Source organism: Nerophis ophidion, linkage group LG28 (assembly GCF_033978795.1).
Source record: "Nerophis ophidion isolate RoL-2023_Sa linkage group LG28, RoL_Noph_v1.0, whole genome shotgun sequence".
In the NCBI taxonomy this organism is placed as follows: domain Eukaryota; kingdom Metazoa; phylum Chordata; class Actinopteri; order Syngnathiformes; family Syngnathidae; genus Nerophis; species Nerophis ophidion.
The window spans coordinates 6749978-6764977 of NC_084638.1; the positions used below are offsets into that span (position 1 = coordinate 6749978).

Genomic DNA, 15000 nt, shown 5'->3' on the forward strand with positions numbered 1-15000 from the left:
ATGAAGCGTAAAATAGGACAGCGGAGACCCCGGACTGTTGAAGGACTGAAGCTCTACATAAAACAAGAATGGGAAAGAATTCCACTTTCAAAGCTTCAACAATTACTTTCCTCAGTTCCCAAACGTTTATTGAGTGTTGTTAAAAGAAAAGGTGATGTAACACAGTGGTGAACATGCCCTTTCCCAACTACTTTGGCACGTGTTGCAGCCATGAAATTCTAAGTTAATTATTATTTGCCCCAAAAAAATAAAGTTTATGAGTTTGAACATCAAATATGTTGTCTTTGTAGCATATTCAACTGAATATGGCTTGAAAATGATTTGCAAATCATTGTATTCTGTTTATATTTACATCTAACACAATTTCCCAACTCATATGGAAACAAGGTTTGTATGATATATTGTTGTGATGATTAAATATAAAATATAGTTATGATGATTATATAGTATCTATAGTTATGAAAATTATATGTAATATTATATATTGTCGTCCTCAGTCTGTGAGTTTGACCTGAGCGGCCCTGAAGGCTACGTGGAGTCCGCTCAGATCAGCAGGGAGAAGCGAGCCCTGCAGACCGAGGCCGTGGACTGCAGGTGGCATATCCGCGCCCCCCCAAAAGCTAAGGTCTGTTTCAGTCATAAGATCGTGAGCCCCCACGTTCCACTTTGCATCAGTCCATCTTAGATGAGCTCGGGCCCAGCCAAGTATTTCTGGGTGTTGTTGATAAATGGTTGTGGCTTTGCATAGTAGAGTTTTAACTTCCACTTACAGATGTAGCGACCAACTATAGTTGGTAGTTGCAAGTCATGTCCACCCTGGCGTCCTCTGACCTAACAACAACAAAAGTTTGAGTACTACTTGATGTTGGCATCATTTGGAAAGGTAAAGAAGGAGCGGTGTTCTGCCTCCCCAGATCTACATGCGCTTCCTGGAGTACGAGATGCACAACTCCAACGAGTGCAAGCGTAACTTTGTGGCCATCTATGACGGCAGCAGCTCGGTGGAGCACCTGAAGAACAAGTTCTGCTCCACCGTGGCCAACGAGGTGATGCTCACCTCCTCCGTGGGCGTGGTGCGGCTCTGGGCCGACGAAGGGAGCAGGAAAAGCAAGTTCAAGATCCTCTTCACGACCTTCCTTGACCGTGAGTGCACGCATCTCTTCTCCTTCCGGGGCTCTGCCCAAATCACACCATTTCATCCACTTTTATGACTTGTGCTCATTCTACATCAGTGACCCCAATAAGATGGTGGAAGACTTTCTCATTTATCCTAAAAACCAGCCAGTCTCTGAATGACGCGTATTTGCTGCCATCTTGTGGACAATATGAGTAAATCAGATAAATGACCCTCAAATGTACAAACCCTGTTTCCGTATGAGTTGGGAAATTGTGTTAGATGTAAATATAAACAGAATACAATGATTTGCAAATCCTTTTCAACCCACATTCAGTTAAATGCACTACAAAGACAACTTATTTGATGTTCAAACTCATAAACTTTTTTGCTTTTTGCAAATAATAATCAACTTAAATTTTCATGGCTGCAACATGTGCCAAAGTAGTTGGGAAAGGGCATGTTCACCACTGTGTTACATCACCTTTTCTTTTAACAACACTCAATAAACGTTTGGGAACTGAGGAAACTAATTGTTGAAGCTTTGAAAGTGGGATTCTTTCCCATTCTTGTTTGATGTACAGCTTAAGTCGTTCAACAGTCTGGGGTCTCCGCTGTCGTATTTTATGCTTCATAATGAAGTGAAGTGAATTATATTTATATAGCGCCTTTCTCTAGTGACTCAAAGTGCTTTACATAGTGACAACCAATATCTAAGTTACATTTAAACCAGTGTGGGTGGTACTGGGAGCAGGTGGATAAAGCGTCTTGCCCAAGGACACAACAGCAGTAACTAGGATGGCACAAGCGGGAATCGAACCTGCAACCCTCAAGTTGCTGGCACGGCCACTCTACCAACCGAGCTATGCCGCCCCACATTTTCCATGGGAGACAGGTCTGGACTGCATGCGGGCCAGGAAAGTGCCCACACTCTTTTTTTAATGAAGCCACACTTTTGTAACACGTGCTGAATGTGGCTTGGCATTGTCTTGCTGAAATAAGCAGGAGCGTCCATGATAACGTTGCTTGAATGACAACATATGTTGCTCCAAAACCTGTATGGACCATTCAGCATTAATGGTGCCTTCACAGATGTGTAAGTTACCCATGCCTTGGGTACTAATACACCCCCATACCATCACACACGCTGGCTTTTCAACCTCGCATTGATAACAGTCTGGATGGTTATTTTCCTCTTTGGTCCGGATGACACCACGTCCACAGTTTCCAAATATAATTTGAAATGTGGACTCGTCAGACCACAGAACACTTTACCACTTTGCATCAGTCCATCTTAGATGATCTCGGGTCCACAAAGCTGGCGGCATTTCTGGGTGTTGTTGATAAATTACTTTGGCTTTGCATTGTAGAGTTTTAACTTGCACTTACAGATGTAGCGACCAACTGTAGTTACTGACAGTGGTTTTCTGAAGTGTTCCTTAGCCCATGTGGTGATATCCTTTACACACTGATGTGGCTTTTTGATGCAGTACCATCTGAGGGATGGAAGGCGCGTAATATCATGGCTTACCTGCAGTGATTTTTCCACATTCTCTGAACCTTTTGATGATATTACGGAGCATAGATGGTGAAATCCCTAAATTCCTTGCAATAGCTGGTTGAGAAATGTTGTTCTTAAACAATTTGCTCAGGCATTTGTTGACAAAGTGGTGACCCTCGCCCCGTCCTTCTTTGTGAATGAGTGAAGCTGCTTTTATACCCAATCATGGCACCCACCTGTTCCCAATTATCCTGCACACCTGAGGGATGTTCCAAATAAGTCTTTGATGAGCATTCCTCAACTTTCTCACTCTTTTTTGCCACTTGTGCCGGATTTTTAGAAAAATTTTGCAGGCGTAAAATTCCAAATGAGCTAATATTTGCAAAAAAATCAAGTTTGTCATTGTGAACATTAAATATCTTGTCTTTGCGGTCTATTCCATTGAATATAAGTTGAAAAGGATTTGTTGTATTCTCTTTTTATTTACCATACCAAGAACTGCTCACCCCCAAATCCTCCACACGACACCTCCGCTCCAAACAGGCTAACTTCCTCCAACCTCCACGGATAAAACTACGAACTATGGGTGACGGGGCTTTCTGCTCTGCTGCTCCCAATCTGTGGAACGCTCTCCCTGACCACCTGAGGGCACCACCGACTGTGGATGCTTTTAAAAAAAGGCTTAAAAACCCTTCTTTTTGGAAAAGCCTTTCTGTAGAAATGCATGCTGGTTCTAGCTATTGGCCTGTTTCTAGTTTTATATTTTATTTATTTTTATTATCTTTTTATTATTATTATTATTTATTTTATTTTTTTTTACACTGTGGCACTTTGAGGTTGTTTGCTCAACATAAAGTGCTTTTTTTTTCCCCAAACAAAATCTGATTATTGTATGTTTATTTGGCTGTACAGTAAATTGTTGAACTTTATAAGCCGTCTCCTCTCACTCTCTCTTAGATTTGATTCGTAAATAAATATTAAATAATTGGAGTCATCCCCCCTAAGGTGAACTATACAGTCCTTTACAGGCTCCCGTACAATTATTATTATTATTATTATTATTATTTACATAACGTGACAACTTCTGGTGGTTTGTAATATTACAAACTGATTTAGAGCCGGCCAATAGAATGTCGAACAATTTATAAAAAAACGCTAACAAAAATAGTGAAGTGAATTATATTTATATAGCGCTTTTCTCAAGTTACTCAAAGTGCTTTACATAGTGAAACCCAATATCTAAGTTACATTTAAACCAGTGTGGGTGGCACTGGGAGCAGGTGGGTAAAGTGTCTTGCCCAAGGACACAACGGCAGTGACTAGGATGGCACAAGCGGGAATCGAACCTGCAACCCTCAAGTTGCTGGCACGGCCACTCTACCAACACCCCCAAAATACCAATTTTGCTCCAAATAGTCATTCATACACACAAAAACGCACACACGTATAAAAGCAGGACCTTTCCCTGTCATTGTGTTCTCTTTTTATTTACCTTTTACACAACGTGACGGCTGTAGATCACCTGACCACGCCCACTCCTAGTACACACCATTTTGTAGTAAAACTAGCTCCATGTCTGGATTGTCAGTATCAAACTAGCAGCACCACAACCATGTGACTTATTGTCTTCCAGCTCCGTGTGAAGGAGATACTTTCTTTTGCCACAGCAACATGTGCATCAACCACACCTTGGTCTGCAACGGCATCCAGAACTGTGTCTACCCCTGGGACGAGAACCACTGCAAAGGTGTGACCACCAACACCACGACCGTGTTTGAAACCCTGACTTTTATTTCCACTGTGGTGTTTGAGCAGAGAAGAGGAAGCCCAGCATCCTGGACTCTCTGGACCACACCAACCTCACCATCATCGGGGTGACCTGCAGCCTGGTGGTGGTCCTGCTGGTCATCTCTGTCATCATCCAAGTCAAACAGCCTCGCAAGAAGTACATCATCCGCAGGTTGATTGATCTTTTTTCAACTCTTTATATATATATATATATTTATATAGAGGGGCAAAAAAGTATTTAGTCAGCCAGCGATTGTGCAAGTTCTCCCACTTCAAATGATGACAGAGGTCTGTAATGTTCATCATAGGTACACTTCAACTGTGAGAGACGGAATGTGGAAAAAAAATCCAGGAATTCACATTGTAGGAATTTTAAAGAATTTATTTGTAAATTAAGGTGGAAAATAAGCTCTCACTGATGGAAGGAGGTTTTGGCTGAAAATCTCAGGATACTTGGCCCCATTCATTCTTTCCTTAACACGGATCAATCGTCCTGTCCCCTTAGCAGAAAAACAGCCCCAAAGCATGATGTTTCCACCCCCATGCTTCACAGTAGGTATGGTGTTCTTGGGATGCAACTCAGTATTCTTCTTCCTCCAAACACCAGCAGTTGAGTTTATACCAAAAAGTTCTATTTTGGTTTCATCTGACCACATGACATTCTCCCAATCCTCTGCTGTATCATCCATGTATCCATTTTGGTATAAAGAATACCGAGTTGCATCCCAAGAACACCATACCTACTGTGAAGCATGGGGGTGGAAACATCATGCTTTGGGGCTGTTTTTCCGCTAAGGGGACAGGACGATTGATCCGTGTTAAGGAAAGAATGAATGGGGCCTTGTATCCTGAGATTTGGAGCCAAAACCTCCTCCCATCAGTGAGAGCTTTGAATGCTTGACCAAATGCTTATTTTCCACCATCATTTACAAATAAATTCTTTAAAATTCCTAGATTTTTTTTCCACATTCTGTCTCTCACAGTTGAAGTGTACCTATGATGAAAATGACAGACCTCTGTTATCATTTGAAGTGGGAGAACTTGCACAATCGCTGGCTGACTAAATACTTTTTTGCCCCACTGTATACGTTGGGAAGACTATGTCTCCCGGCTGACCTGGGAACGCCTCGGGATCCCCTGGGAAGAGCTGGACCAAGTGGCTGGGGAGAGGAGAAGCAGGGCTTCCCTGCTTAGGCTGCTGCCCCCGCGACCCGACCTCGGATAAGCGGAAAAAGATGGATGGATACATACAAACATATATATTTTGATTGGATTATCCAGAGAATAGTGCTCGATACCGTGGTAGAGCGCAATATGTATGTGTGGGAAAAAATCACAAAACTACTTCATCTCTACAGAATTGTTTCATGAGGGGTTCCCTCAATCATCAGGAGAAAATCCATATATGTATATATGGATTTTGTCCGGATGACACCACGTCCACAGTTTCCAAATATAATTTGAAATGTGGACTCGTCAGACCACAGAACACTTTACCACTTTGCATCAGTCCATCTTAGATGAGCTCGGGCCCACAAAGCTGGCGGCATTTCTGGGTGTTGTTGATAAATGGCTTTACCGTTGCATCGTAAAGTTTTAACTTGCACTTACAGATGTAGCGACCAACTGTAGTTACTGACAGTGGTTTTCTGAAGTGTTCCTTAGCCCATGTGGTGATAACCTTTACACACTGATCAATCATCAGGAGATTTTCTCCTCATGAAACAGTTCTGTAGAGATGAAGTAGTTTTGTGATTTTTCCCCACACCTACATACAAACATATATATGTATATTTTGTTTGTGTTTGTTTGTACCCTCAGAGATGACTTTGACCCCGCCCTCCTCCACCCGGGTCTGGAGCCCCCCCACTACGAGCTGTGCACGTTGCGACACGTCCCGTCGGGCGACCTGACCGACGCCGCCGTGGCGGAGGAGTTCGACAAGTCCCACAAGCTGCGCCGCTCCTCCTCCAAGTGCATCCGCGACCACCACTGCGGCTCCCAGCAGGGCGGCAGCGTGCACGGCAGCCGCAGCAGCCTCGGCCTGAGAGAGGCCGCCGTGGCGGACCCCGAGGGGGCCGCCGCGCACCTCAATCAGCTGCCCCCGGGGATGGCCGGCCAGCAGTCGCCGCGGCTCGCCCGCCACGCCACCCCGGCCGCTCACAGGAACATCCTGGTGATGAAGCACAGCTACTCCCAGGATGGCGGCGAGGGCTACAGAGGCGAGGATGACGATCTGATGATGGATGACGCTCCAACCACCAGCCGCCACCACAACTACCATCTTCACGGCGTGGAGCACGCCGTCCATCGTACTCTGTCCAACGACTTCTGACGTGTCACTACCTCCTTACACACTCTAAACTGATATGCAAATTATATACATATATATATTTATCCCCCCCCCCCCTCTCATTTGAGCAAACAAGCCGATATTAAAGTTTAGCTATTGTAGAATCAATTTCAAAAAGGTTTTAACTACAACAACAAAAATAGATTATCTTATGCACTCCAAGCTCAAAACAAGCCAGTTATTAAAAAGTATTGTGATAATTTAGGAATGTAGGCTCACACCACGCCTTTCTTTGTCTCGTCTTTATTGCACAAGATGTGCAATTCAACCACACAACTCCAATGTTTTTTTTAACTTATTTTTTTATGGAACCACAAACATACACACAAACATCAAGGAAAGAAAACAAAAGCTAATACAGATAGATTATTAATACTAACAAATAAAAATACAACAAAAAAGGCAACCTAAATCACTTTAAATGTTTTAACAAGGTTATCAATTTAAGGGATTTTGTACACCTAATTATTCTCCGAGATTTGATTGATAATTATAACTCATTAAGCCAATTACAAAATGTAGGCCTAACTTTCATACATCGACATTTATGCAGCCCTGTGATGAGGTGGCGACTTGTCTAGGGTGTACACCGCCTTCCGCCCGATTGTAGCTGAGATGGGCACCAGCGCCCCCCTGCGACCCCAAAGGGAATAAGTGGCAGAATGGATGGACGGATGGACATGTATATAGAAAAACAACTCCCGTCAATACTTTTTTGTTAATATATATTTTATAAACTTTTATTTAAAAATTACGACATTTACAAACAGTTGAGAAATAATAATCAAAATAAGTACAAAAAGAGTACAAAACTGTCTCCAACGCCTAACTTCCTGTCAAATAACGTCACGTCCTTATCTTCCCCGGAAGTCCCGCCCCCCAGCCAATGTGCCGTCCATTTTAACGTCACATAATTCTGTTTTAAAAGCCGGCGTGTCTGGCTAAATTATACTTTTTTTATGTAATTGTTGAAAGTTCATCGTGTCGAAAAATGACATCTTTAATAACTCAATTACAAGTCGTGTTTCTTCCCCAACTGGCAGGGCGGAAATGTCTGCGAGGAGGCGGAACTTGTGTCAGGTCGGAATGATTTTGGTGGTGCACTCACAGGTCAAAACAATCCAGTTATTAAAAAGCGCGCGCCGTGCATTCTAACATCATATAAATATATTTTAAAAGACGGCACGTCCGGCTAAATTATCCGTTATTGTGTTTTAGATGAAAGTCTATCATGTCGGAAAATTACCTTTTTTTAATAAAACCAATACAAGTCGTGTTTCTTAATGTCTGCGGAGGGCGAAACTTGTGTCGAGTCGGAATGATTTTGGTGATGCACTCAATGGTCAAAACAACCCAGTTATTAAGACGCATGCGCCGTGAATTCTAACATCATATAATCATGTTTTAAAAGTCTGCTAAATTGTCTGTTTTTATGTATTAGTTGAAAGCCTATCATGTCGAAAAATTAAATTTTTAATGAGTCGATTACAAGTCGTGTTTCTTCCTCAACTGGCAGGGCGGAAATGTCTGCGAGGGGGCGGAACTTGTGTCAAGTCGGAATGTTTTTGGCAGTGCACGCAAATGTAAAACAACCCGGTTATTACAAAATACGCGCCGTGCATTTTAACATCATATAATTATATAAGTATATCATGTCGAAAAATGACTTTTTTTTAATAAAGCTTTATTTTTTAAATTGCAACATTTAAAAACAATTAAGAAATAATAATCAAAATAAGTACAAAAAAGCGCCAGGGGGTTGTAAACTCAATAAAGTAACGTAATTACAATGAAATATATATATATGTAACAAATTGCAAAGCCATAGGCTAAAAAAACACATTTTTTAATAAATCGACTACTGGTCGTGTTGAGGGCGGAACATTCTGCGAGGGGGCGGACCTTGTGTCAAGCCGGAATGATTTTGGCGGTGCACTCAAAGGTAAAAACAACCCAGTTATTAAGACGCATGCGCCGTGAATTCTAACATCATATAATCATGTTTTAAAAGTCTGCTAAACTGTCTGTTTTTATGTATTAGTTGAAAGCCTATCATGTCGAAAAATTAAATTTTTAATGAGTCGATTACAAGTCGCGTTTCTTCCTCAACTTTGGGGTCATGATTGATACGGATTTTTTGTTAACGCTATATTATAAAAAATATAACGATATATTGTAAAAATACAGACGTTTTTTAACGTTTTTTTTTAACGCTATGTTGTAAAAAAAAAAAAGAAAAAAAATTACAAACACAGGCTATGGGATGACGTAAGAGGAAACGTGAAGAAACGTGACCCCGGAAGTAAATGTGTCATCCCATAGCTTGTGTTTGTAAATTGTTTTTTGAATTTTATTTTTCATAATATAGCGTTCACAAAACGTCTGTATTTTTTTATCTATATCGTTATATTTTTAAGATATAGCGTTAACAAAATGTCTGTATTAATAATGACCCTGGAAGTAAATGGGGGGAAGGTTTTTGTAGGGGGGGAAGAAATTTGGCGAGACAGCGGAAATGTCTGCGGAAGCGGAACTTGTGTCAAGTCGGAATGATTTTGGCGGTGCACTCAAAGGTCAAAACAACCCCGTTATTAAGACGCATGCGCCGTGCATTCTAACATCATATAATCATGTTTTAAAAGTCGGCTAAATTCTCAATTTTTCTGTATTAGTTGACAGTCTATCATGTCGGAAGATGAGCTTCCCCCGGAGAGTTCGGGTCAGCGTGCGGCGGGGACCACCCGCAGCCGGCGGGGTGTGCTGCTGACGGGGCTGCTGGGAGGTTCTCTGCTCGGCATCTACTTGCTGACTACACCCTTCTTGCTGCCGGCCCTCAGGAAAGTCTGCCTACCGTTTGTCCCCGCCACCCCCGCCCAGGTGCACAATGTCCTGCGGGCACTGCGGGCCAGCTCCGGCACTCTGGTGGACATTGGCAGCGGAGATGGGAGGATTGTAAGTTCCTAAAACACGCTTTGTTTCCTTCCTACTATGAAACTTACTAGAAGAAAAAAAAGTTGTTTCAAATTAAATGAGCACCTAAATGTTCCTCTTCAATGTATTTACTGTTTGTTCTGTTCGGCAGAACTTAAACACAGAAAATAGCCAAAAAGACGCACAAATACTGCAGGAGCGGAAACAAATGCAAAGAAACAACAATCTGCAAATGCCGAAAGTCATTTTAAAAACAAAACACACACATGACAGTCAGAACTGCTGCACTTTCACCGAAATACATCAGAAGTTAGGCAAGCTGCCAGGAAGTTAGCTAAGCTACCAGGAAGTTAGTCATGTTAGCAGGAAGTTAGTCGTGGTGCCAGGAAGTTAACCAAGCTACCAGGAAGTTTGTCAGGCTGCTAGGAAGTTAGCCAATATACCAGAAAGTTAGTCAGGTTGCCAGGAAGTTAACCAAGCTACCAGGCAGTTGGTCAGGTTGCCAGGAAATTAACCAAGCTAACAGGAAGTTAGTCACTTTACTAGGAAGTTGGTCATGTTAGCAGGAAGTTAGTCAGGTTGCCAGGAAGTTAGCCAAGCTACCGGAATGTTAGTAAAGTTGCCAGGAAATTAGGCATGTTAGCAGGAAGCTAGTCAGGTTACCAGGAAGTTAGCCAAGCTACCAGGAAGTTAGCCAAGCTGCCATAAAGTTAGTCAAGCTACCAGTTAGTCAAACTACCAGGAAGTTAGTCAGGCTGCCAATAAGTTAGCCAAGCTACCAGGAAGTTAGTCTGGTTACCAGGAAGCTAGCCAAGCTGACAGGAAGTTAGTCAGTTTACCAGGAAGTTAGTCATGTTAGCAGGAAGTAAGTTATGGTGCCAGGAAGTTAGGCAGGCAACCAGGAAGTTAGTCAGGTTAGCAGGAAGTTAGGCACACAACCAGGAAGTTAGCCAAGCTACCAGGAAGTTAGTCAGGTTGCCAGGAAATTAGGCATGTTAGCAGGAAGTTAGTCAGGTTACCAGGAAGCTAGCCAAGCTGACAGGAAGTTACTCAGTTTACCAGGATGTTACTCATGTTAGCAGAAAGTTAGTCATGTTGCCAGGAAGTTAGGCAGGCAACCAGGAAGTTAGTCAGGTTAGCAGGAAGTTAGGCACACAACCAGGAAGTTAGCCAAGCTACCAGGAAGTTAGTCATGTTAGCAGGAAGTTAGTCATGGTGCCAGGAAGTTAACCAAGCTACCAGGAAGTTAGTCAGGTTACCAGGAAGCTAGCCAAGCTGACAGGAAGTTACTCAGTTTACCAGGATGTTACTCATGTTAGCAGAAAGTTAGTCATGTTGCCAGGAAGTTAGGCAGGTAACCAGGAAGTTAGTCAGGTTAGCAGGAAGTTAGGCACACAACCAGGAAGTTAGCCAAGCTACCAGGAAGTTAGTCATGTTAGCAGGAAGTTAGTCATGGTGCCAGGAAGTTAACCAAGCTACCAGGAAGTTAGTCAGGTTACCAGGAAGCTAGCCAAGCTGACAGGAAGTTACTCAGTTTACCAGGATGTTACTCATGTTAGCAGAAAGTTAGTCATGTTGCCAGGAAGTTAGGCAGGCAACCAGGAAGTTAGTCAGGTTAGCAGGAAGTTAGGCACACAACCAGGAAGTTAGCCAAGCTACCAGGAAGTTAGTCATGTTAGCAGGAAGTTAGTCATGGTGCCAGGAAGTTAACCAAGCTACCAGGAAGTTTGTCAGGCTGCTAGGAAGTTAGCCAATATACCAGGAAGTTAGTCAGGTTGCCAGGAAGTTAACCAAGCTACCAGGAAGTTGGTCAGGTTGCCAGGAAATTAACCAAGCTAACAGGAAGTTAGTCACTTTACTAGGAAGTTGGTCATGTTAGCAGGAAGTTAGTCAGGTTGCCAGGAAGTTAACCAAGCTACCGGAATGTTAGTAAAGTTGCCAGGAAATTAGGCATATTAGCAGGAAGCTAGTCAGGTTACCAGGAAGTTAGCCAAGCTGCCAGGAAGTTGGCCAAGCTGCCAGAAAGTTAGTCAAGCTACCAGCTAGTCAAACTACCAGGAAGTTAGTCAGGCTGCCAATAAGTTAGCCAAGCTACCAGGAAGTTAGTCAGGTTACCAGGAAGCTAGCCAAGCTGACAGGAAGTTAGTCAGTTTACCAGGAAGTTAATCATGTTAGCAGGAAGTAAGTCATGGTGCCAGGAAGTTAGGCAGGCTACCAGGAAGTTAGTCAGGTTGCCAGTAAGTTAGCCAAGCTACCAGGAAGTTAGTCAGGTTGCCAGGAAATTAGGCATGTTAGCAGGAAGTTAGTCAGGTTACCAGGAAGCTAGCCAAGCTGACAGGAAGTTAGTCAGTTTACCAGGAAGTTAGTCATATTAGCAGAAAGTTAGTCATGTTGCCAGGAAGTTAGGCAGGCAACCAGGAAGTTAGTCAGGTTTAGCAGGAAGTTAGGCACACAACCAGGAAGTTAGCCAAGCTACCAGTAAGTTAGTCAGGTTACCAGGAAGTTAGTCTTGTTAACAAGAAGTTAGTCAAGCTACCAGGAAGTTAGTCAGGCTGCCAATAAGTTAGCCAAGCTACCAGGAAGTTAGTCAGGTTGCCAGGAAATTAGGCATGTTAGCAGTAAGTTAGTCAGGTTACCAGGAAGCTAGCCAAGCTAACAGGAAGTTAGTCAGTTTACCAGGAAGTTAGTCATGTTAGCAGGAAGTTAGTCATGGTGCCAGGAATTTAGGCAGGCAACCAGGAAGTTGGGCTGGTTAGCAGGAAGTTAGGCAGGCTGTCAGGAAGTTAGGCAGGCTGTCAGGAAGTTAGTCAGGTAACCAGGAAGTTGGGCAGGTTAGCAAGAAGTTAGGCAGGCAACCAGGAAGTTGGGTAGGTTAGCAGGAAGTTAGGCAGGCTGTCAAGAAGTTAGTCAGGTTGCCAGGAAGTTAGCCAAGCTACCTGGAAGTTAGTCAGGTTGCCAGGAAATTAATCAAGCTAACAGGAAGTTAGTCAGTTTTCTAGGAAGTTGGTCATGATAGCAGGAAGTTAGTCATGTTGCCAGGAAGTTAGGCAGGTTGCCAGGAAATTAATCAAGCTAACAGGAAGTTAGTCAGTTTTCTAGGAAGTTGGTCATGATAGCAGGAAGTTAGTCATGTTGCCAGGAAGTTAGGCAGGTTGCCAGGAAATTAGTCATGTTAGCAGGAAGTTAGTCAGGTTACCAGAAAGTTAGCCAAGCTAGCAGGAAGTTATTCAGTTTACCAGGAAGGTATTCATGTTAGCAGAAAGTTAGTCATGTTGCCAGGAAGTTAGTCAAGTTGCCAGGAAGTTAGACAGGTTGCCGGGAAGTTAGGCAGGTTGCCAGGAAGTTAGGCAGGTTACCAGGAAGTTAGTCAGGTTGCCAGGAAGTTAGTCAGGTTACCAGGAAGTTAGTCAGGTTGCAATGAAGTTAGTCAGGTTGCCAGGAAGTTAGTCAGGGTGCCAGGAAATTAGGCATGTTAGCAGGAAGTTAGTCAGGTTACCAGGAAGTTAACCAAGCTAACATGAAGTTAGTCACTTTACTAAGAAGTTAGCATGTTGCCAGGAAGTTTGGCAGGTTGCCAGGAAGTTAGTCAGGTTACCAGGAAGTTAGTCATGTTGCCAGGAAGTTAGGCATGTTGCCAGGAAGTTAGGCATGTTGCCAGGAAGTTAGGCATGTTGCCAGGAAGTTAGTCAGGTTACCAGGAAGTTTGTCATGTTACCAGGAAGTTTGTCATGTTAGCAGGAGGTTAGCCAAGCTACAAGGAAGTTAGTCAGGTTACCAGGAAGTTAGTCATGTTAGCAGGAAGTTAGTCATGTTGCCAGGAAGTTAGGCAGCGAGCAACACCAAAACGTTACTGTTTGATTGAGAATATAGAACACAACACAGGACGTTGTAATGTTTCAGCTGTGAAAGTGTACTGGAGCATTCGGACTAGCATAGTCAGACGTACCGTGCTTCAATTATTATTGAGCCCTAAATGGGACTAAGTAGGAGACTTTATCTGGTGTTTTGTTTTGCAACATTATGCAAAAACAACTTTTCCTAGCGGCTGGTACCTGCTGATGTGTGTTTGGGATCTGCATAAATCCCAGAAATGTGTCCGCCATTTTAGTCACTAAGCACCTTCTTCTCCTCTATTCTCTCTTGGTGGGACTTTCATCTAAATACAAAGTCGTGTACACTTCCATCTTACTGCAGTCAGTAGATTCGCTATGGAAGCGCTAAAAGGCACCGCTACAGCAAAGATGACTCTGTCAAAGTGGAGGCACGTACACGGGACTACTATACTTTGTTTTTACAGGTGATCGCAGCAGCAAGGCGTGGATTTCAGGCCTCGGGCTTTGAGTTGAACCCCTGGCTGGTGTGGTACTCTCGCTACAAGGCCTGGAGGGAAGGAGTCCACCACTCCACCTCCTTTCACATCTCCGACTTATGGAAGGTCAGTTTTACACTTAGTCCCGGTGGTAAGTCCATTCCCACACACCACACTTATGGAAGATCAGTTTTACACTTAGTCCCGGTGGTAAGTCCATTCTCACACACCACACTTATGGAAGATCAGTTTTACACTTAGTCCCGGTGGTAAGTCCATTCTCACACACCACACTTATGGAAGGTCAGTTTTACACTTAGTCCGGGTGGTAAGTCCATTCTCACACACCACACTTATGGAAGGTCAGTTTTACACTTAGTCCGGCTGGTAAGTCCATTCTCACACACCACACTTATGGAAGGTCAGTTTTACACTTAGTCCGGGTGGTAAGTCCATTCTCACACACCACACAAGGATCGCCGTCATTTTAGTGATGACTCATCTTGTTTTTGTTTTTAGGTCAGCTTTGCACAATACTCCAACGTTGTCATATTTGGAGTGCCTCAAATGGTAAGTCCCACTATTTATTTGGCACCTACTTTTCCTACATTTTAATTATTTGGTGTGTTTTTTCATACACAACACATGGTGAAAATACAATTTAACAAGAAAACTCAAAAAAGCAAAATTGAAGTGTTAAAACTTAGAAAACTATTACCGTAAATACCGGATTCTAAGTCACTACTTTTTTTTCCTACTCTTTGAACCCCGCGGCTTTTAAAACGGTGCGGCTAATTTATGGATTAATACTACTAATAATAATGTATTTCATTAGTAAAAGCACTTTACATTGAGCAAACAACCTAAAAAATATATATATATTTATATAGCGCTTTTCTCTAATGACTCAAGGCGCTTTACATAGTGGAAAACCCAATATCTAAGTTACATTTAAAGCAGTGTGGGTGGCACTGGGAGCAGGTGGGTAAAGTGTCTTGCCTAAG

The 15000-nt window shown here is 42.9% G+C and overlaps 2 protein-coding genes across 14 annotated transcripts in view; both read left to right on the forward strand.

The window, feature by feature from the left end:
• LOC133545668 (neuropilin and tolloid-like protein 1) overlaps positions 1–8707 on the forward strand; it is an 89409-nt gene extending 80702 nt beyond the window's left edge. For 11 of the 12 annotated variants that reach the window (XM_061891461.1, XM_061891468.1, XM_061891463.1 and 8 more), the window contains 5 exons: positions 498–625; positions 915–1143; positions 4249–4362; positions 4431–4575; positions 6225–8707. In XM_061891461.1, the coding sequence (XP_061747445.1) occupies positions 498–625; positions 915–1143; positions 4249–4362; positions 4431–4575; positions 6225–6738 (1130 nt within the window). In that variant the 3' untranslated portion in view covers positions 6739–8707. The remainder of the gene's footprint in view (positions 1–497; positions 626–914; positions 1144–4248; positions 4363–4430; positions 4576–6224) is intronic. The other variant, XM_061891473.1, reaches the window with a different exon arrangement.
• A 518-nt stretch (positions 8708–9225) lies between these two features.
• Positions 9226–15000, forward strand: part of LOC133544976 (ATP synthase subunit C lysine N-methyltransferase-like) — a 10107-nt gene continuing 4332 nt past the window's right edge. Inside the window, exons 1-4 of one of the 2 annotated variants that reach the window (XM_061890242.1) lie at positions 9226–9329; positions 9429–9708; positions 13985–14122; positions 14516–14566. In XM_061890242.1, coding sequence (XP_061746226.1) covers positions 9442–9708; positions 13985–14122; positions 14516–14566 — 456 coding nt within the window. In that variant the 5' untranslated portion in view covers positions 9226–9329; positions 9429–9441. Of the gene's footprint in view, positions 9709–13984; positions 14123–14515; positions 14567–15000 lie in introns of both variants that reach the window. The other variant, XM_061890241.1, reaches the window with a different exon arrangement.